The sequence below is a fragment of the Pristis pectinata genome, chromosome 4 (genome assembly GCF_009764475.1).
Source record: "Pristis pectinata isolate sPriPec2 chromosome 4, sPriPec2.1.pri, whole genome shotgun sequence".
NCBI classification, from domain to species: Eukaryota; Metazoa; Chordata; class Chondrichthyes; order Rhinopristiformes; family Pristidae; genus Pristis; species Pristis pectinata.
This window is the reverse complement of record NC_067408.1, coordinates 47,552,133-47,573,658: the sequence shown is the minus strand read 5'-3', so window position 1 is coordinate 47,573,658 and position 21,526 is coordinate 47,552,133. Positions and strand designations below refer to the sequence as shown.

The 21,526-nt window shown below is 46.5% G+C and overlaps 1 protein-coding gene and 1 long non-coding RNA gene across 2 annotated transcripts in view; one reads left to right on the top strand and one right to left on the bottom strand.

Annotated features, from left to right (window-relative positions):
* Window positions 1–9,744, bottom strand: part of rmnd5b (required for meiotic nuclear division 5 homolog B) — a 31,186-nt gene extending 21,442 nt beyond the window's left edge. The window contains exons 1-3 of the mRNA XM_052013694.1: window positions 9,381–9,744; window positions 5,936–6,081; window positions 3,977–4,114 (exon numbers count right to left, since the gene is read on the bottom strand). Of these exons, the coding sequence (XP_051869654.1) occupies window positions 3,977–4,114; window positions 5,936–6,081; window positions 9,381–9,519 (423 nt within the window). The 5' untranslated portion in view covers window positions 9,520–9,744. The remainder of the gene's footprint in view (window positions 1–3,976; window positions 4,115–5,935; window positions 6,082–9,380) is intronic.
* A 618-nt stretch (window positions 9,745–10,362) lies between these two features.
* LOC127569620 (uncharacterized) lies at window positions 10,363–19,863 on the top strand. Its single transcript, XR_007956230.1, has 3 exons — window positions 10,363–10,404; window positions 18,533–18,694; window positions 18,865–19,863. It is a non-coding gene; the product is annotated as an uncharacterized LOC127569620 (long non-coding RNA).
* The last annotated feature ends 1,663 nt before the right edge of the window (window positions 19,864–21,526 follow it).

Genomic DNA, 21,526 nt, shown 5'->3' with positions numbered 1-21,526 from the left:
TGACAGGCTGATTGGCCTCCTATCGAGATGTAAAGTTCCATTTTTCAATACTTGAATTGGTGGCCCACTAGTCCTGGAAACTAGTCACCATGACGACAGATTGCTCTGCTGGCATATTGTTATTAGGAATCAACCTATTCTTATTTTGAAGTCATGACAAATTTACCGTCATGGGATCTGGGCATTGCTGGCAGGGCCATTCCTAACTATCCTTGAAAAGGAGGTGGTGAGCTACTGTGGCCCCTCTGGTGAGGGTAATCCCACTGTGCTGTTGGGAAACGACTTTCAGGCTTCAGACCCAATGATAAAGAACCAGGGATCCAGTTCCAAATCAGGAAGGTGCACAACTTGGAGGGGGAAGCTGTTGGTGGTAGTGTTCCCATGGACCTGAAACCCTTGTTCTTCTTTGGGATAGAGGTGCTGTTGGAATAGCCTAGGTGAGTAATTGTAGTCCATTTTGTAAATGGTACACAACACATTCACTACACACAGATGGAAGAGGGATGGAAGTTTAGAATGGGTTAGGCTCACTTTGTCCTGGATGCTGTCGAACTTCTTGAGAGCTATTGGTGCTGCACTCATCCAGGCAAGTGGAGAGTATTCCATCAGGGCTATTGCACTCCAGGACTCTTCAAATGTATGTGGCATTACTCGCGGACAGTAGATTCATAAGATCTCTCTACGCAGATAACCTGTTACTTTATATTTCTAATCCGGACAAATCTACCCCCGCAGTACTATCACTACTAGATCAGTTTAGTGTTTTTTCTGGCTATAGATTAAATTTTAATGAGCGAACTTTTTCCATTGAATATGCAAACCCCAATTTATAGGCAATTACCTTTTAGATTGGAAACTATTCTAAGTGTTTAGGTGTTAAAATTACCAAGAAACGTAAGGACTTATTTAAAGCTAATCTATTGCCTTTAATTGACCATGTTAAACAATTATTTACTAAGTGGTCACCACTGTCTTTATCATTGGTAGGCCGATTAAGATGAATATTTTACCAAAATTTTTATATTTATTTCAAGCGATTCCAACTTTTGTCCTGAAATCTTTTTTTGACACTATTGATTCTAAAATTCTTTCATACATTTGGCAGAATAAAAACCCAAGGTTAAGTAAGAAATATTTACAAAAACTAAAAAAAGAATGGTGGTATGGCCTTGCCTAACTTTAGATTATATTATTGGGCAATTAATATCAGATATTTAATTTTTTGGATACAAGATTTAGATGTAATTCAATGCCCCAAATGGGTATGCCTTGAGCATCAATTAGTACTTGAATTTTCATTAGTTTCTATTTTAGGAGCTTCACTCTATTTTGCACTTACCAAATTAAGTAAACATATGACTAACCCAATTATTAAACATACAATACGAATATGGTTTCAATTTCGTAAATTTTTGGGATTGAATAAATTTAACTTGTCAAGTCCCATTCAATCTAATTTTTTTCTTTCATCCATCCAGAGTTGACTCAGCTTTTTCCATATGGAAAAGGAAGGGAATAGTATGTTTTCGTGATCTATTCATTGATAACTGTTTTTCATCTTTTGAACAATTGTCTAACAAATACAATTTGCCTAGATCACACTTTTTTCGATATTTGCAGATTAGAAATTTTTTAAAAGCTACTATACCCTCTTTTCTGACACCTTACAAAACTGAAACTACGGAAAGAATTTTAGGTCTTCATCCTTATCAGAAGGGCTTGATAGCAAAAATCTATGATTTAATTATGAAAATACATCCAGAATCACTGGACAAAATTAAGAATGAATGGGAAAGTGAACTCCAGACATCTATACCTATACAGACTTGGAAGAAAATTCTTCATTTAGTTAATACATCTTCAATGTGTGCCAGACACTCGTTGATACAGTTTAAGGTAGTCCACAGGACCCATATGTCCAAAGATAAGCTAGCCCGTTTTTACCATCATATAAATCCTATATGTGATTGATGTAAATCGAATGTGGCTCCTTTGACACATATGTTTTGGTCCTGTCCTCTTTTGAAAAAATATTGGAAAGACATTTTTCACATTATTTCAAATGTATTGAAGATTGATTTACAACCTCACCCTATCACTGCAATTTTTGGATTACCAAGGATAGAGTCTGGCCATTTATCTGCTTCCGCTTACCGTAGGATTGCCTTTGTTACATTAATGGCCAAACGATCCATTTTGCTTAAATGGAAGGATCCAATACCCCCTACTACTTTTCAATGTTTCTCTCACACTATATCATGTTTAAACTTGAAAAAAATTAGGAGTGGTACTGTTAATCCTTTGCTTAAATTTGAAGATATTTGGAGTTCATTTATTCAATATTTTCACATGATGTAGATTCCCTTTCAATAACTTTCCAACTTAGAGGAACGGAGTTGACAACATAATATTGCTCTGTTTCTACTGAGAAAATTCAGTCCAGTCTTTTTTTACGTTTGTTTTGTTTTGAAATTTTTCTGTTTAGTTTAGTTTGTATAGTTTATAATTTTTCTTATTGATTTGGGTTTTAAATTTATATAATAAATCTTTTTCTTTCCTTTCTTTTATATTATATTCATTTACTAAGAGATCGTTGGATCTACAGATTTTTTTTATATCTTATTGTTCTTTATGATTATCTAGGCCATGATTGTTATCCAGATCTCTTTGTATCACATGTACAAACATTGATGCTATATATTAATCTGTATTAATTTGAAAACTAATAAAGAGATTGAAAAAGAAAGAAAAAAAAGAGTATTCCATCAGCCTTCTGCCTCGTAGATGGTGGGGAGATTCTTGGATGCCCAGAAGAGAGTCATTGGTCACAAGATACCTGGACTCTGGCCTGCTCTCGTAGCCACAGTATTTAAATGGCCAGTACAGTTGAGTCTTTCATCAATGTTGATGATGGGCAATTCATGTTGATAATACCATTGAATATCAAGGGTGGTTTAGACTCTCCCTTGTTGGCATAGTCCTTGGCACTTACGTAGCACAAGTGTTTCTTGCCACATAGCCTCAATCTTGTCTGTATGCTTGCACTACACAAACATGCTCCAACATCAGAAGATATGCTTCTGAGAACGACCCAACCCTACACATATTTTGAACAGTTCAAAATGGAACATTTCCTGATTACAAGACGACTTGCCAGCCTCAGACCTCTCAGAAAGCAGCTTCCAAATTTCGGTTACAGTTTTCCTCACAGTAATCTAAAATAGCACAAAGGCCTTGCTGATAGTTCCAGATACAGTTTTTAAAAAATCACATGGGATGCGAGCAATCTTGGCAAGGTTAGTGTTCATTGCTTCATCAATAAATACCCTTGCGAAGGCAGTGGTGATCTGCCTTCTTGAACCATTGCAATCTGTAGTGTAAAGGTACAGTCACAATGCTGTTCATTAGGGAGTTTGGTCCAATACAACTTTGTATGCATGGGGTGTAATTTGGAGATGATATTTCCATTCACTTGTTGTCCTTTCCCTTCTAGGTGGTCAATGCTCAGGAGGTTCTGTTGAAGCACCGGTGAGATATTGTTGTGAACCCTGCGGACAGTACACGCAGCAGCTGTGATCCACCAGTTTGGGGAAAAAGATGTGTAAGAGGGTGATTGTTGCAAGAGGTGTTGAGCTGCTCGACTATGCTGCAACTCACTCACCCAAGCAAACAGACAGTATTCTATCACATTTCTGACGCGTGACTAAGATGCTGGAGAGGATTCAGTGCATCAGGAACTGCTCAACTTTCCACAGAATACCACCATGAAACATTCCTCAATTGATCCTGAATTCAAGAGAGGACAAATCCAGAAAAGGTGACAGCAGCATCAGCTGGAGTATGTGCTCCTGGATCAGTGCCTCATCCCAGACCACCTGATCACTGCATCCTTCCTCTCCCCACCAAAGATCCCACGTTCTTTCAACCAAAACGAACAGTCCCACCCACTGGTGAGCAGGTCTACTCGTGGTCTTACCTGGCACAGCTCTTCCGCGACATTCAACAACCCTTGTCTGTACAAGTGCTCCACCACAGCCTCGCTCAAGAACTGCTGCTTCTCATGCAAATCCCAGACACCTTCCACCCCGACTCCACTCACATCCGTGTCGAAGTTCTGCACGAAAGGCATGACGTTATTGGACAGTCACATGCAGGGCTACTCAAGGAAGCAATGTCTTTTACGCAGTGTTCACTGACAAAACTACTATTCCAAAGCAACAGAGTGTGGATGAGTACAGAGTAGATGCCAGGGCCAGCACTGATGTACTGTACTCACCGAGGCTACAGTGCAGCCCAATATGTAAACGCAGCATCATTTCAGCAATCCAAGTCAGTCATCTACCTGTAGGTAAATTTTTGTAGAATTTGCTCAAGAGAATGAATGGCCTATTCCATTTACTATTTTAGAGTCATAGAGATGCAGCACGGACACAGGCCTTTCAGCCTACTGACCGTCAACCACCCATTTACACCAATCCTACATTAATCTTTTGACATAAAATATTATCCCCACATTCTCATCAACTCCTCCCAAATTCTGATACTCACCTAAACACTAGGGACAATTTACAGTGGCTAATTAACCTACCAACCTGCACATCTATGGGATGTGGAATGAAACAGGGGCGCCCAGAGGAAACCCACACGGTCACAGGGAGAATGTGCAAGCTCCGGGTCTCTGGTGCTGCAAGGCGGTGGCTCTTTCAGCTGCCCCACTGTGCCGTCCCAGATAATCTTTCTATTATAGTGATTAATTCATCTGAATTTCCTGCCATATCCATTTTTCTGCTGTACAGAATTTTTGCTGAATCATTCTCATTTTTCTCTCCTCCCATCTGCCACCTCACTCCAATTTACTGGAGCTTCCTGTACATATCAGCAGTGCTTCAGTGAGTGGTTTTTGACAACTCAGGTGGCCAGCATGTTCTAATTAACAACAACCTACAGTCTGATTTCCCTTTAATCTGCAAGAAATAGAACTGCAGTAATTGCCCTGTGCAACTATCAGGAAGTTTGAGACTCTTATATAAACACATACACAAAATGGCAGGGTCCTTGCCCCATGTTAATGCCAGGACTTGTCTGCAACAGCCCTTGGAAGCCCCAGTTTCCAGCACCGGTGTTAGTTTAAATTGCCACATATATTACCGGCTGTTCCTTTGTCACGGAATCCAACTGGGAAGCGTGATCTCCCACAGACTTCCCAGCTCTCAGGCAGGGATACCAGCCCAGGTCAAACCTGGCGCAGGGATGGGTTGTCTCCACACATCAGTTCCCAGAAGAAAGAAAGTAGTATACTTTCACCAGTTTTAATATTTGAATTGGTTTCTAACATGCAGATGTGCTTTATAGTTTTTTTAAATGTAAAGAATTTTTATTTAAAATAATTTTAAAAGATTTTTAAAAAATTCTTTGTAGGTTTTCTTCGTACACTTCCTAAGTGTTGCTGTATATTTGTGAAGGTCAAAGATACTCACAAATATTCAATGGTCCCAATCACAGCGACAGCTTTGACAGTCTGTGAGCCTGGGGGGAGACCAGAGAGTCTGGCAAAGCTGCCATGCGAATGCAGCTGGCTAGCTGGCTGCCTGCACTGTGACAGCCCTCGTGCTGCACAGGACCTTGCTGAAGTACTGGGAACCGGGCTCCTCACAAGAGGTTGTGCCGGGTGCCAGACCAGAACAAAGAGCCTAGCACAGGGGCTGGTAGACAGCAGTTCTGGGGCAACAGAAGATTTGCCCCCAGGTCCTGAACTGGTAAAGCTGGTTAACAGAGTGGTAATAACATAAGGATTGTGTCACTATGGGAATGAATATTTCAATTTGATACCACAGGGAGGTCAGCATTTAATAATCATCTCCAATCTGCAAAGTGGTGAGGAAATACCTTCTTAATCTGCTGTAGGTATCAAAATGCCTTAAAACTTTGTACTTACCCTGTCGATGGCCTTCCCTACTTTGGAAACACTGCCGTGGATATCTTTATGATCCAATGCCAGCTTCTGAACAGTGTCCTTTATCTTCTTACAACACTGTGACATAACTAGTGACAGTGTTGCTGACAACTGTGAATCAAGGTGGCCTAGAAAACAAAATAATAGGAGCCAATAATCATTCATACCTAGTTCAAATGTACTTTTACATAATGCTTACTATTATCAGTTTGGTATCGACACAATGAATACTGCTGAAGTATTAACAGATCCTCTAATGGGATAACTTGGCACAATGCTGTGAATTAGTGCCCAAGATTATTGAATGTTACTTCTTCCTTAAAAGTCACTGTATAGCCATCTCCTTGATGAATAGGAAAACAACATACTTGTAAATGTAGCTAAATGCTCACGGTTAATGAAGGGGAGATAGACTTTGCTTATAAATGTCTGACTTTACTTCAGAGACAGTCAGGATGATGCAATTTAACATTTCAAAAAAGATTGTTTTTGCACAAGCAAGTGCTATTTTGAAACTTAGTAGATGTGCTCCTTGTAACTTGGACAACAAGCCATTATCATAGCAACAGGAATGTTTGTGTGTAGCAAACAGTCCATTATTCTAGAGTTTAATGAGGCTGAGATTTGAGGTCATATTCTCTTGCTGATGTTATGCACAGAGCCTACCGTCAGGATCAATTGCTTTTTGGCAGGGCAAGCTTGAAAATTTTTGGGAACGTGTAAATGTCCAGAAAAAAATAAATCCAATGGCTGGTATTCTGTTCTCATGTACATTTGGCATTTTAATATTTTATGCACGAAGTTCTGAACTTTTACATATATAGGTAATTAGATGGCATACGAGCAGTAGTTGGAGATTTTGCATTGAAATATTCTAAATGCCAATCTTTGTTTACAATGAAAGCAGGAACAGGCAGAAGGTACAAAAGCCTGAAAGTATGTACCACCAGGCTCAAGGACAGCAGCTATCCTGCTATTGAACAGTTCCCTATTATGATAAAATGGACTCTTGACCTCACAATCTACCTCTTTAAGGCCTTGCACCTTATCATCTACCTGCACTGCACTCTGTAGCTGTGACACTTTACTCTGCATTCTGTATTGTTTTACCCTGTACTACCTCAATGCAATGTGTAATGAATTGATCTGTATGAACGGTATGCAAGACAAGTTTTTCATTGTAATTGTGACAAGTGAGAATAATAAATCAATTCAATATGGGACAACTGAGGATCTATGTATCATATTCCAATAGTAATACTAAAAAGGATTCAAAGACGACATTGCCTTGCAGATCTAAAATGGCACCAACTTCCAATAACAATTCTGGTCATCAATCAAGGAGACACACCCACTTTAAATGCAGGAAACACAGCACATTAGTTCCTCTCTACCTTCTACATCCCTGATGGAATGCATTATTAATTATATAATTTCAACAGAGGGCATTCACCCAAAGGCCACTGAGTAGCAGCAAGAGTTGGCCCTCAAACTAGATATTTTAACTTTTGAACTTCCATCCAATATGAAATATTTACTTTTATTGCAGATATGGATTCTAACAACCCAAAGCCAATAATGGAAGTATAGCATCTTTGAAAAAATAATAAGTAAACATTCACAAAACTGGAGAATATTTCTGATCTGTCATAAAAGGAGGGATTAAGCAGACTGGTCCTGTACTCAAGCCGAGAAGAAGGAAGAGCGATTACACGGAGCGTACAAATTTTTTTCAATGGGGCTTCAAAGGGTAAACAGAGATTGGCATTTCCCCTGGCTGAACGCTAAGAACAAGGAGTCACAGGCTCAAAATTAATGGCTGGCCATTAGGGACAGAGATAAGAATAAATTTTTCCACCCAGTAAATGTTTGGAATTCTCCATCAAAGGCGGCTGTGGAGACTGAGTTGCTAAGTGTATTCAAGATAGAAGTCAATAGAGTTTTGGATATTGATAGGATTATGGAATACAAGATTAGTGATGGAAAGTGGCACAAAGGTAACAGATCAGCCCTAATGTTTTTTTTCTGGTAGCACTGGAATAAGGGGCTGAGTGGGTTATTTCTGCTTCTGTTTATCTTCTTACATCTTTACACATCATTCAGAACTGTGATCAAGCCACATATGATATATCAACAACCAAGTTCCATGGTCAACCATGACTTTTATCCATTTCAAATATTAATGTTGACCATCTAATTTTGTTTTCAGCAATTCACTAGCAGAATGCTGTGATATACAAGTGTGATAACAAGTAGGATACACATTATAATACCATTTTATATTAAGATGAATTGCTTTGTTTCCTCAGTAAAAAACCTCCTTCTTATGTTTGCACAGCCACCAAGCCACTGGGAACAATGTTTATGCATGCTCAAAAAACAGTAAAAACAAAAAACTCATTGCACAAATTAAATTCAGTATTATAAATGTAGTGCTCTTGCAGGATTCACGGTACCTAGAAATTAGTTGAGAGCAAGTCTCGTATAAAATTATGAAAGCACCATTTTTAGTACAAGATTGATTTTTAAAAAAAGATATTTGTGAATACTTATTTAAAGCAATCTAAATGCTTATTTTCACAAAAGCATAGACATGTTTATTTAAAATAAAAACTTAAAACAATGCAAAATTAGCAAGCAGAAATGAAGGACCAATGGTTACTTATTTGTATACATGTGCACAGGAGCACAGGATCCTGAATGACTGTGGATTATAATATGCCCAGATCATAGCATTATCAATGACCAATATATGTCCACAATTCCTCACTGTTTTTAAACCAATTTTCCAGTTTCTTGGAAAAACAAAATGTGAAGGATACACAGGACATCAACCACTGCCACAGCTGGGGACAGATATGGGGAATACAAGTGAAAGAGGGTTACTGCCCCTGATTAATATCCAGCAATATCTGGACAGGATGACTGGTGCATGAAGAGACAACCATGCTTTGTTTGGATGGCCTCATTGGTTAAATAACTTAATGTTCAAGGCTTCCATTCCAATGGAATCAGTTAGATGTTGGGAATAAGAGCTGGTCAAGTGATCCCTGGCACCCTTTGAACACTACTGCATCTGGTCAGGACCTAGATGGGAGCCCATAAGATAAGTAATTGAACAATTTAACCAAATTCCACAAATGAGCTGGATTTAAATCCAGGTTACAACATTAAATATAACAAGGTAATAGCCCAGCAGTGCCAAATAATTCCATCTGCTAAAAATACAGGTTCCAGAATACCTCAACCATCACTTTTCCTCTCTGCACGATTCTTTGTGGGACATAGTTCCAGATGGGTCTTATGGCCGTTTAACACAAAAATTTAGGCTGTGGTCCATTTGACTGTGCAGTTCTTTAAACAATATTCTTGGAACAAGCAATTAATTCACAAGCAGTGCTGTACACAGATGCCATAGTGGCCTCACCTGTATTGGAAAGCTCCTGTCGGAGGCCACTGACATAATGTAGCAGTTCCTCCAGGCTGCGGTCACAGTGCTGCCCATACATCAGGAACTTGTGCAGCACCTTTTCCAGCTCCCGCTCCACACACACACACTGGTCCATGGGGCAGAGACACAGTGGGACAGACACACACAGGCAGGGCTGGGGTACCTTGGAGGCAGCCAGCAGAACCTACAAATGAACCCACACTAGGTGCAGAAAACACAAACGCAGGGTCAGGACAAAACCCTTGCAGACAGACCAACAGTATCAGGGAATGACAGAAACAAAGCAATAAACCCTTCAGTATGAGATTCAAGGCGGCAGAATGCAACACGGGGGGGGGGGGGGGGGGGGGGGGGGGGGGGAGGACAAAAGAGGTGGACCAAGAGCCAAGGCTTGGCCGCAGTGGGGAGTTGATATTAAAAGTTTAACACCATGCCCCAGTCACAAACCCTGGCACTCCGGCAACACAGGAAGCCTGACAGGCAAACATCCAGCACCCCAGTGGCTGGCTACGCACGGACAGTCACAGGCAGCAAGGACAGCGGGAGAAGCGCAGGCAGGGCGCCGGCTGGCCGGCCGGGGGGGAGGAGCGGAGGGGCAGCGGTGGGCGGCCTGGCCGCAGCAGCGGTGCCCAGCGGCCCGCCGGCGGCTCCCCACAGCTGTCACCGCCGCGGGGCCCGCCACTCCCACGCAGGGCGACACGGAAGCCCGGCGCCCCGCAAGCCGCCCATTCACGCGGCGCCCGCCGGCCCGGCCGCCGCCCCCTCCGCTGCCCACCGCCGCCTCCTCATCGGTGCAGGTCACCGGCCCCTCGCCGCCTCCCGCCCGCCGCCTCTGGCGGCTGCTGACGTCACCGCTCCCCCCCCTCCTCCCCTTCAAGTGTAACAGTCCACCAGGAAGTAACAGGCTCGGGGGGGGGGGGTGGTACCACTCGGCGGGAGGGGAGGGTCCAGGGGCAACCTGACCTGAGGTCACTTTGTGGCCAGGAGCTGCGGTGCAGACGTGAGTGTCTAGTGGGTATTACTTATAGTCGTGCATCTTTGCTTTATTTTGGTGGACAATTGAAAAATAGTGGAATTGCTGTGGGATTGCGAGCGACTGATATCCCTGTTTTCCAGCAGTGGATCAATCCATTGGTGGTTACAATGAGGGTTTCGGTGTCGGAGGTCAGAGTGTTCCCTCTCCTCCCTCCTCCCCTCTCCCTCCTCCCCTCTCCCTCCTCCCCTCTCCCTCCTCCCCTCTCCCTCCTCCCCTCTCCCTCCTCCTCTCTCTCCCTCTCTCCCTCCCTCCCCTCCCTCTCCCCCCCCTCCCCCTCCTCCCTCTCCCCCTCCCTCCCTCTCCCCCCTCCCCCCTCTCCCCCCCTCCCCCCCCCTCCCCCTCTCCCCCCTCCCCCTCTCCCCCCTCCCCCTCTCCCCCCTCCCCCTCTCCCCCCTCCCCCTCTCCCCCCTCCTCCTCTCCCCCCTCCCCCTCTCCCCCCTTCCTCCCTCCCTCTCCCCCTCCCTCCCTCTCCCCTCCCTCCCTCTCCCCCTCCCTCCCTCTCCCTCTCCCCCTCCCTCCCCCTCCCTCCCTCTCCCTCCCTCTCCCTCCCTCTCCCTCTCCCCCTCCCTCCCTCTCCCTCTCCCCCTCCCTCCCTCTCCCCCTCCCTCCCTCTCCCTCTCCCCCTCCCTCCCTCTCCCTCTCCCCCTCCCTCCCTCTCCCTCTCCCCCTCCCTCCCTCTCCCTCTCCCCCTCCCTCCCTCTCCCTCTCCCCCTCTCCCCCTCTCCCTCCCTCTCCCTCTCCCCTCTCCCTCCCTCTCCCCTCTCCCTCCCTCTCCCTCTCCCTCTCCCTCTCCCTCTCCCCTCCCCCCCCCTCTACCCTCTCCCTCCCTCTACCCTCTCCCTCTCCCCTCTCCCTCCCTCTACCCTCTGCCTCCCCTCTCCCTCCCTCTACCCACTCCCTCCCTCTACCCTCTCCCTCCCTCTACCCTCTCCCTCCCTCTCCCCTCTCCCTCCCTCTACCCTCTGCCTCCCCTCTCCCCTCTCCCTCCCTCTCCCCTCTCCCTCCCTCTCCCCTCTCCCTCCCTCTCCCCTCTCCCTCACTCGCCCCTCTCCCTCCCTCTCCCCTCTCCCTCCCTCTCCCCCTCTCCCTCACTCGCCCCTCTCCCCTCTCCCTCCCTCTCCCCCTCTCCCTCTCCCCCCTCCCCCTCCCTCCCTCTCCCCCCTCCCCCTCCCTCCCTCTCCCCCCTCCCCCTCCCTCCCTCTCCCCCCTCCCCCTCCCTCCCTCTCCCCCCTCCCCCTCCCTCCCTCTCCCCCCTCCCCCTCCCTCCCTCTCCCCCCTCCCCCTCCCTCCCTCTCCCCCCTCCCCCTCCCTCCCTCTCCCCCCTCCCTCCCTCCCTCTTCCCCCTCCCTCCCCATCCCTCTCCTCCCTCCCTCCCTCACTCACTATCCCCCTCCCCTCCCTCCCTCCCTCACACTATCCCCCTCCCTCCCTCCCTCTCCCCCCTCCCTCACACTATCCCCCTCCCTCCCTCCCCCCTCTCTCCCACGGTCCCCCCTCCCCCCTCCCTCTCCCTCCCTCCCTCCCTCTCCCCCCTCCCTCCCTCCCCCCTCCCTCCCTCCCTCCCTCCCTCCCTCTCCCTCCCTCCCCCTCCCTCCCTCCCTCCCTCTCCCTCCCTCCCTCTCCCTCCCTCCCTCTCCCTCCCTCCCTCTCCCTCCCTCCCTCTCCCTCCCTCCCTCTCCCCTCCCCCTCCCTCCCTCCCCCTCCCTCCCTCCCCCTCCCTCCCTCCCCCTCCCTCCCTCTCCCTCCCTCCCTCTCCCTCTCCCCTCTCCCCTCTCCCTCCCTCCCTCTCCCCTCTCCCTCCCTCCCTCTCCCCTCTCCCTCCTCCCCTCCCTCCCTCCCTCCCACTCACCCTCCCTCCCTCCCTCTCCCTCTCCCTCCTCTCTCCCTGCCTCCCCTCCTCCCCTCCCTCCCTCTCCCTCTCTCTGCCTCCCTCTCCCTCCCTCCCTCCCCCTCCCCCCTCCCTCCCCCTCCCCCCTCCCTCCCCCTCCCCCTCCCTCCCCCTCCCCCCTCCCCCTCCCCCCTCCCTCTCCCTCTCCCCCTCCCTCCCTCCCTCTCCCCCCTCCCTCCCTCCCTCTCCCTCCCCCTCCCTCCCTCCCTCTCCCTCCCCCCTCCCTCCCTCCCTCTCCCTCCCCCCTCCCTCCCTCCCTCTCCCTCCCCCCTCCCTCCCTCCCTCTCCCTCCCCCCTCCCTCCCTCCCTCTCCCTCCCCCCTCCCTCCCTCCCTCTCCCTCCCCCTCCCTCCCTCCTCTCCCCCTCTCCCTCCCCCCTCCCTCCCTCCCTCTCCCTCCCCCCTCCCTCCCTCTCCCTCCCCCCTCCCTCCCTCTCCCTCCCCCCTCCCTCCCTCTCCCTCCCCCCTCCCTCCCTCTCCCTCCCCCCTCCCTCCCTCCCTCTCCCTCCCCCCTCCCTCCCTCCCTCTCCCTCCCTCTCCCTCCCCCCTCCCTCCCTCCCTCTCCCTCCCCCCTCCCTCCTCCCTCTCCCTCCCCCCTCCCTCCCTCCCTCTCCCTCCCCCCTCCCTCCCTCCCTCTCCCTCCCCCCTCCCTCCCTCCCTCTCCCTCCCCCCTCCCTCCCTCCCTCTCCCTCCCCCCTCCCTCCCTCCCTCTCCCTCCCCCCTCCCTCCCTCCCTCTCCCTCCCCCCTCCCTCCCTCCCTCTCCCTCCCCCCTCCCTCTCTCTCTACCCCCCCCTCCCTCCCTCTCTCTCTATCCCTCCCTCCAACCCCCTCCCTCTCCCTCCCCCTCTCTCCCTCCCCCTCCCTCCCTCTCCCTCCCCCCTCCCTCCCTCTCCCTCCCCCCTCCCTCCCTCTCCCTCCCTCTCCCTCCCCCCTCCCTCCCTCTCCCTCCCCCCTCCCTCCCTCTCCCTCCCCCCTCCCTCCCTCTCCCTCCCTCTCCCTCCCCCCTCCCTCCCTCCCTCCCTCTCCCTCCCCCCTCCCTCCCTCCCTCCCTCTCCCGCCCCCCTCCCTCCCTCCCTCTCCCTCCCCCCTCCCTCCCTCCCTCTCCCTCCCCCCTCCCTCCCTCCCTCTCCCTCCCCCCTCCCTCCCTCCCTCTCCCTCCCCCCTCCCTCCCTCCCTCTCCCTCCCCCTCCCTCCCTCCCTCTCCCTCCCCCCTCCCTCCCTCCCTCTCCCTCCCCCCTCTTCCCCCCTTCCCCCCCTCCCCCCCCTTCCCCCCCTCCCCCTCTTCCCCCCTCCCCCCCCTCTTCCCCCCCTCCCCCCCCCTCTTCCCCCCCTCTTCCCCCCCTCTTCCCCCCCTCTTCTCCCCCCCCCTCTTCTCCCCCCCCCTCTTCTCCCCCCCCCTCTTCTCCCCCCCCTCTTCTCCCCCCCCCTCTTCTCCCCCCCCCTCTTCTCCCCCCCTCTTCTCCCCCCCCCTCTTCTCCCCCCCCTCTTCTCCCCCCCCCCTCTTCTCCCCCCCCCTCTTCTCCCCCCCCCTCATCTCTGGGGCAGTCGGTGGCTTCTCTCTAGTAATGTGTCATTTAGGGTGAAGGTCTCCTTGCAACAAGCTCCAGAAGCGGGAGGGGTCATTCCTGCGTGTGGCCCAGAAATAACTTGTAAACAAGTAGCCAACTTCAGTCCTGGGGAGGCAGTGACCCAGAATCTGCTGCTGACACTTCATCACTTTGTTCTGATCAGCCAATGTTGTACCTCTTGCAACTTCAAAATTATTGTCAGAGGCATACAAACAGGGTATAAATGCCATGAAAATCAGCTTTTTGCTGCAGCATAGTACATTATAAACATGACAAGCACAAGATAACATAAGTTTTGCAGAAGCTGATGACTGAGTTCAGGGTGAATGCAATTAAACAGCTGGGTGGAATGAATGAGCCCAGATAGCCTTAAGAATTTGGAGTCAGGGACCTGACCCTTTGAGCCTGCCCACAACTCAAATACGCTTTTTCTCATAATATTCTCTTCCTGATAAAGGACACACAGACTGTGCCTCCGATTCATCAAGATCAAAGCTGATAATGTCTCTGCTCCATTTTCCTGCATTACCCCATTTCCATTGGTTTCTTTAATTTCAAGAAGTCTATTGATTTCTCTTTTGAATGAATTCGGTGACTGAACCTCCACGGCCCTCTGGGCTAGAGAACTCCAAAGATTCACCAGCCTCTGAATGAAGACATTTTCCCTCATGTCAGTCCTATGTTCTGAGTCTGTGAATCTGCTTCTAAACTCCTCAGTCAGGGGAAACAACGTCCCTGTATCCATTAACACTGTAAGGATTTCCTAAGTTTCACTAACATAACCTGACCTTCTCCCCTTCGCAATGCGTCAATGCAATTGGATAGCACTCAAGGTTGGCAGTTTTCTCCTTTACTCAGCCAATTTCAGCAACCACACTACCATTTCAGCTTTGATCCGCTAACTCAGCATGGACTGGGATTTTAACTGTTTGAATTAGTTCCAGTTTTGAGCAGCACACTTTCCATTTTGGCCATCAAGCTAGAATCTTAAGTGATGGTAAAATAGAATAGTGACATTCATATCATCCTGACCTGGATAAGTATCCTCAAAACAGAAAGGAAAGGGAATTGTTTTTTAAAAAAACTTTTCACTTGGGTACTCTCACAACATTTAAGGAACATCGAGACTTGAATTAGGTGTAGAAGGCTAAGGGCCAAAAGTGGGTAAAAGGGACTAGTATCGATATGTAAAATGACCAGAATGGATATGATGGGCTGAAGGGCCTGCCTCTCTGCTGTATGACTTTATATTGGTGATAAATGGACTAAAATGCGTTAATTCAGCATCTTGGGTTTGGCCAGCAGGAATTTTAAACTACAGTGACCTCTGGTTTAGTAGTAACTCTCTGTGAGTCTGTGACTCCTAGTCCAGGGACATGAAGGTGAAAATCTAGCCAGACGCTTCAGTATAGTTCTGAGTGATAGCAGCAATGTTGAAGATCCCATCTTTTGGATAAAACACTAAAGGAAGTAAATGCTGTAAAAGATCCCATTGCTGTTTTGTAGAAGAGAAAGGGAACAATCACATGCAAGATGGCAAATTATTTATTTCTCAGTCAAAACCTAAACACATTTTGTTCGTAGACAGAGCCTTGAGACAGAAGATAACTTCTAAAACATATTATCTGCACATTATCACTTGCAGTTTGTGGGAGCTGGTTTTGTGCAAATTTACTGCAGTGTTTCTGACTTTGGAACAGTGATTACATTTCAGTAGTATTTTATTGGCTTTAAAAGTGCCAAGGGGCATTGAAGAGTTATGAATGAGACTATATAAATACAAGCCTTTCCAATTTTACTGGCATCGACTTTGTCCCAGATTATACTATCAAATTTAGCTTGGATTCAGGAAGGAGCCTAGCCCTCCCTCAGTCTGCATACTTCAATGATGCACTAAGACTAGTACATCACAGAAATGGAATAAAATATAAATGGTAAGCTGGCACAATGCAATTTATATTATTCTTTTAGTGACTAAACTATTTAAGAACAGAAGAAAGGAACTTCTTGTTTCACTAAACACTTAGTGTATGATGAGTCACTGGTCCGTGTCGGCCTGAAAAACCTTGAAAGACCAGTTTGCATTGAATTTGTGAATCTCAGTTGAGATTCTGTCAGGGCTCTTACATTTGGACTTGGTTACAAATCGAAGACAGGCCAGAGTCCTTCCCCTCCTGACTAGAAATGTGCACGTGAGCACGTTTCCATATCCTCTGCCTCCACACCTCACCTCCAACAGCAAATGCAAGGAGCTCATGCATTCAAACTAAAATTGGTGATCATCCATTCTGATGCACCTGTTGCTTCCTTCCTTCCACTGGTGTACTAGGTCAATCTTGGCCTGAGGTTTTCCCAGCCTTCGCTCTGGATTTATATTGTTCTCTCCTTTCTCACACCATGCCCTCCTCCAGCTCATCTTGTGCATGAGATCCACTTCCTGATCCTGTTTAGGCACCAAAGGACTGACCACCCAACTTCCTGGCTCCCAAGTAACTTGAGACTCTCAGTGCAGATAATGTCCTCCTCTCATTCAAATCTGCCACTATCAAACTTCTTGAAAAATTCATATGACCCCTCTGTATTGACCCACCTTGAATCTTCCTTTCCTCTCTAACCTTCTTGAAAGTGAAGTTGTAATATTTGAACAAGTCCAGTTGGGTTTCCACCTTAAAACTGTTAAAGCTATCCCCAAATATCAAACTCGTTAATGGCATTCCATCATAATTTTCTCCAACACATTCATCATCCATTGGTTAAGACAGTCTATCAGCAGGTAGTGCTGCTGCTTCACAGCTCCAGTGAGCCAGGTTCAATCTGGTGCTGTCTGTGTGGAATTTGTACATTCTCCCTGGAACTGTGTGGATTTCCCTCAAGTGCACTGGTTCCTCCTACATACCAAAAGAAATGTTGGTGGCTTAATTGGCCACTGTACATTTCCTCTCGTGTGGGTGGGTGGTAGAATCTGAGAAAAGTTGGTGCCCTTGTGAGAGAGAATGGGTTACAGGGAAATAAGTGGGGGAATGGAATTGATGGGATTGCTCTGAGACTTGGTTTACGTTTAAGCGGCCCCCTATGTCTTAAAAAAATACAGGATGGGGACTACCATTGTGTGGTTCTACTCATGTCTATCCAATAGTTGGTTCTCTTCCCTATCATGGGCTATTATATTTGAAGTCCTTCAAGTATTTCTCCTTGTCCCTCTCCTATTTCTCATCTACATCCTGCCCCTCGGTGACATTCAGCTAAAACACCACTTCAGATTCCACTTGACACCCAGGTGCACCTCACCACTACCTCACTCAACTTCTGTGCCATCCCTGATTTGCTACAATGTTTGTCAGGCATCCAGTACTGAATAAGAAATAATTTCCTCCAGTAATACTTTGGGAAGAACAAAGCCATTGTTTTCAATCTCCACCACTACCTATCCTCTCTTCACTGACTCAGTGCCATCCCTGGTTACTCTCTGAATCTGAGCAGGACTGCCCAAAATCCTATCATCCTATCTGACCCTGAGGTGAGCTTCCATCCACATCAGTAAGACCACCTAAGTTTACCTGTACGTTTCATCCCTGTGCCTTTGCTTCTGTTGCTCAAACCCTTATCCATGCCTGTGTTGCCTGGACCATTTTGATGTTCTGGCTGGCCTCCCATCTTCCATTCTCCAAAACCTTGGATGTCTAAATCTTTGCCACCTGTCTCACGCCTTGACCTGTTCGCTCATCAGCTCTGTGCTCTATGATCTTTGTTGACTTCCAGTCTAGCTGTGACTCAATTTTAACATTTCACCCTTGTTTCTAAAGCCCTTCATGATTTTGTTCATCTCTGCAACCTCCTCCAGCTTTGCAACCCCTTGAGATTTTGATGTTCCTTCAATTCTGGATCCTTGTCCCTCTCTTAGTTTAATTGCTCCACCATTCGAGGCTGTGCCAAAGCCCCAAGTACTGAATTTCCTGCCAAGACCTCTCACCTCCAAAACTCATGGGGTAACAGAGCACAGACACAGACTCTTCAGCCACCATGTCCTTTCCGATCATTGTACCCAATGATACTAATCCCTCTTACCAGCACTGGGTCCGTAGCTTTCTATGCCTTGCGATTCAAGTGCTTATCTAAATATTTCTTAAATGTTGTGAGAGCACCTCCCTTCTCCACCCCCTCAGAAAATGCATTGCAGATTCCACCCTCTGGGTGAAAGAATTCCTCCTTAGATTCCTTCTAAACCTCTACTGCTTATCTTAACCTGTGCCTTATAGTTTCAGACACTTCTCTTTACCTTTTTAACATCTAACTCTTGGACAAAACCTTTAGCCACATGTCCTACCATTTCCTTATGTGGCTCAGTCAAGGTTATATTAATGTTATCATTCCTAGGAAGATCCAGTTGAATTTTATTGGGCTGAGGGACAATTACGCATCAATGTTTATGCAAGTTTATACTTAATTATTAAATCTGTCTCAAATAAACAGTGTTTTAAATGTATTCATCCTGACCCAGGACAATTACCTACATGGTGAGATGTTTAACTTATGAATTAAAATAAATGGTGAGAGAAAGAATTTGTTGTTCACACCTGCAGACAAGCTCAAAAAAAATGCAGCAAAAATAAATAAAACTCAATGCTTTTTGTGTGTAGCAGAGGTGGTGTCTGTGGTGTCCTGCTGCAGTGAATCCAGTCAGCCATAAGATGGCAGTGCAGCTAGCTGCTTTGAGGAGCTAGACCAGTAAATTTTCAACACATAACTGCGGAAGCTGGTAGTTTGAAATGAAACCTGAAAATACTGGGAATGCACTACAGGTAAGACAATATCTTTCTGCAGAGACAGAAAAAAACATTGTTATGTTTCACCCTCTCCACAGATGTTGCTTCATCTCCTACTTACAACATGTTAGCTTTAAGTAGACAATGCGATGTATGTGGATGTTTGTTGAAGAGACTCCTAATTTACACAGATTTCCCATATACAGGACAGGAAATATCTCACAGCCACAGGATGGACTGCAATCACACAAGTGTCTGTGCAGTTTCTGGAAAATTTTATAATCTTTGTAATTGCATTATAATAAAAGTATGATTTTGAAACTGCAGTTGAAGCTCAACCAAAGCTTGGACAATTTAAGGGACTTAAGTAGTTGGGTAGAATTTCTATTTTGGGAAAAAGAGTGCAAATTGTGTTTGAATTTTGTTGCTTTTTGGAAGTGAGGGTATAGTTTAAGTTTCCATATAAAATCATTTCAGTAATCACAAATGCAAAATGCTCATTGCACCACTATGTTTAAATATAATTGCTCATTGTAATTTAAAAAATCATTAATTTATTTAAGAGTGATAATGGTGCAGTTTTATTAATACATTAGTAATATATTTGTCTCAAAAAATAAGCTTTTTCAGCAAGAACGTGCAGACCTCAGTTGGCAAAAAAAAAGACAAATTTAAAATCACTAAAAGAATGTGGAATAAAAACATGCTAAACTATTCACTAATTTCATTGGTGTGCATCAATGTGAGTTACTCTTCACACTGCTAAGTACTAATTTTGTCACATCTTTCATTTGTCAAGTTGTTGGATGGATTTTTTTGTTAGCAAGATAATTTTAGTGCAGAAAAAATTTTAAACTGTGTTACTCATTACTGTCAAAGGAAGGCTGCTTCCTATGGTGAAGGAGCTGAGGACCAGAGGTCATGTATAAAACAAGGGGGAAGAGAATTAATAGTGACCTGAGAAGAAATCTTTTCTTATGCAGCCAATTTCACCAACTTGCATGAATAGTCCCAACAATGACAAGGAAACTCTGCCCTGCTGTCTATGTAAAGTAAAGGTTTTTTGGAGTGTGGTGTGGTGGATGTGCAATTCACCATTGTAGATTATGAATGTCCTGCCCGCTGTTGATTGACTGTTTCCTGAAAGTATGCACGTTTGCTCATTGGTTGAAGACTGCATCTAGCTGACTGCAAATCTCACACAATCAAATAGACCTTCACTCAGCATTTCCTGGAAGAAAGAAACAACAAATAAATATTAGGTGATACCTACAAAAATCAGAATCAGAATCATTATCACTGACATATGTTGTGAACTTTGTTGTTTTGCAGCAGCAGTACAGTGCAAAGACATAAAAATTACTATAAATTACAAAAATAAATAGTGCAAAAGAGGAATAACGAAGTACTGTTCACGGGTTCATGGGCTGTTCAGAAATCTGATGGCGAAGGGGAAGAAGCTGTTCCTGAAACATTGAGTGTGGGTCTTCAGGCTCCTGTACCTCCTCCCCAATGATAGTAATGAGAAGCTGGCATGTCCCGGGTGGTGAGGGTCCTTAATGATGGATGTTGCCTTCTTGAGGCACCGCCTCTTAAAGATGTCCATCATGGTGGGGAGAGTTATGCCTGAGATGGAGCTGGCTGAGTCCACAACCCTCTGTAGCATCTTTCGATCCCGCACATTGGATCCTCCAAACCAGGCAGTGGTGCAACCAGTCCGAACGCTCTCCAACGTACATCCGTAGAAATTTGCAAGAGTCTTTGGTGACATACCAAATCTCCTCAAACTCCTAATGAAGTAGAGCCACTGGCGTGCCTTCTTCATGATTGCATCAATGTGTTGGGCCCAGGATAAATCCTCTGAGATGTTGATGGCCAGGAACTTGAAGCTGTTCACCCTTTCCACTGCTGACCCCTCAATGAGGACTGGTGTGTGTTCTCCCGACTTCCCCTTCCTGATGTCTGCAGTCAACTGCTTGGTCTTGCTGATGTTGAGTGCAAGGTTGTTTTTGCAATACCACTCAACCAGCTGATCCATCTCACTCCTGTACGCCTCCTCATCGCCATCTGAGATTCTGCCAACAACAGTGATGCCACCGGGGAATTTATAGATGGTGTTTGAGCTGTGCGTAGCCACACAGACATGAGTGTAGGGAGAATAGAGCAGTGGGCTAAGCACACATCCTTGAGGTGTGCCTGTGTTAGTTGTCAGTGAGGAGGAGATTTTATTACCTATCTGCACTGACTGTGGTCTCCCGATAAGGAAGTTGAGGATCCAGTTGCAGAGGCAGTTACAGAGGCCCAGGGTTTGAAGCTTGTTAATTAGTACTGAGGGGATAATGGTGTTGAACATCGAGCTGTAATCGATAAACAGCAGCCTGACATATGTTTTGCTGTTGTCTAGGTGCTCCAAAGCTGAGTGGAGAGCCAGTGAGATTGTGTACACTGTAGACCTGTTCGAATGGGTAGAGGTATAGGCCTCCATTTTGTTCCTTACCACTCAATAACTGCTATAATTGCTCTCAGTTGGCAATTAAAATTGACCACTCCTAATTGCTTGCTAATAAGCGTGAGCATATATGACTATTGAATATAGGTATGATTGAGCTTGGCTCTAAATCATTCCCCTGTGGCTGAACAGTCAGAAAATAATCACCTCAAACTTCCATGCATCCCACTAAGCCGCCATCCCCCAGACAAAGAGAAATAAGGACTTTGGCAGGAAAAATAGATGGCGAGAAAATGTTTATAAATCTGTCATCCACCAATCCCCAAATCAATGTTTGAGCTCCTCCAACTGAACCTGAATAAATTTATTCTTGCCTGCAAAAGAATTATTTTAGATCAACTGAACGCTAACTTGCTGAA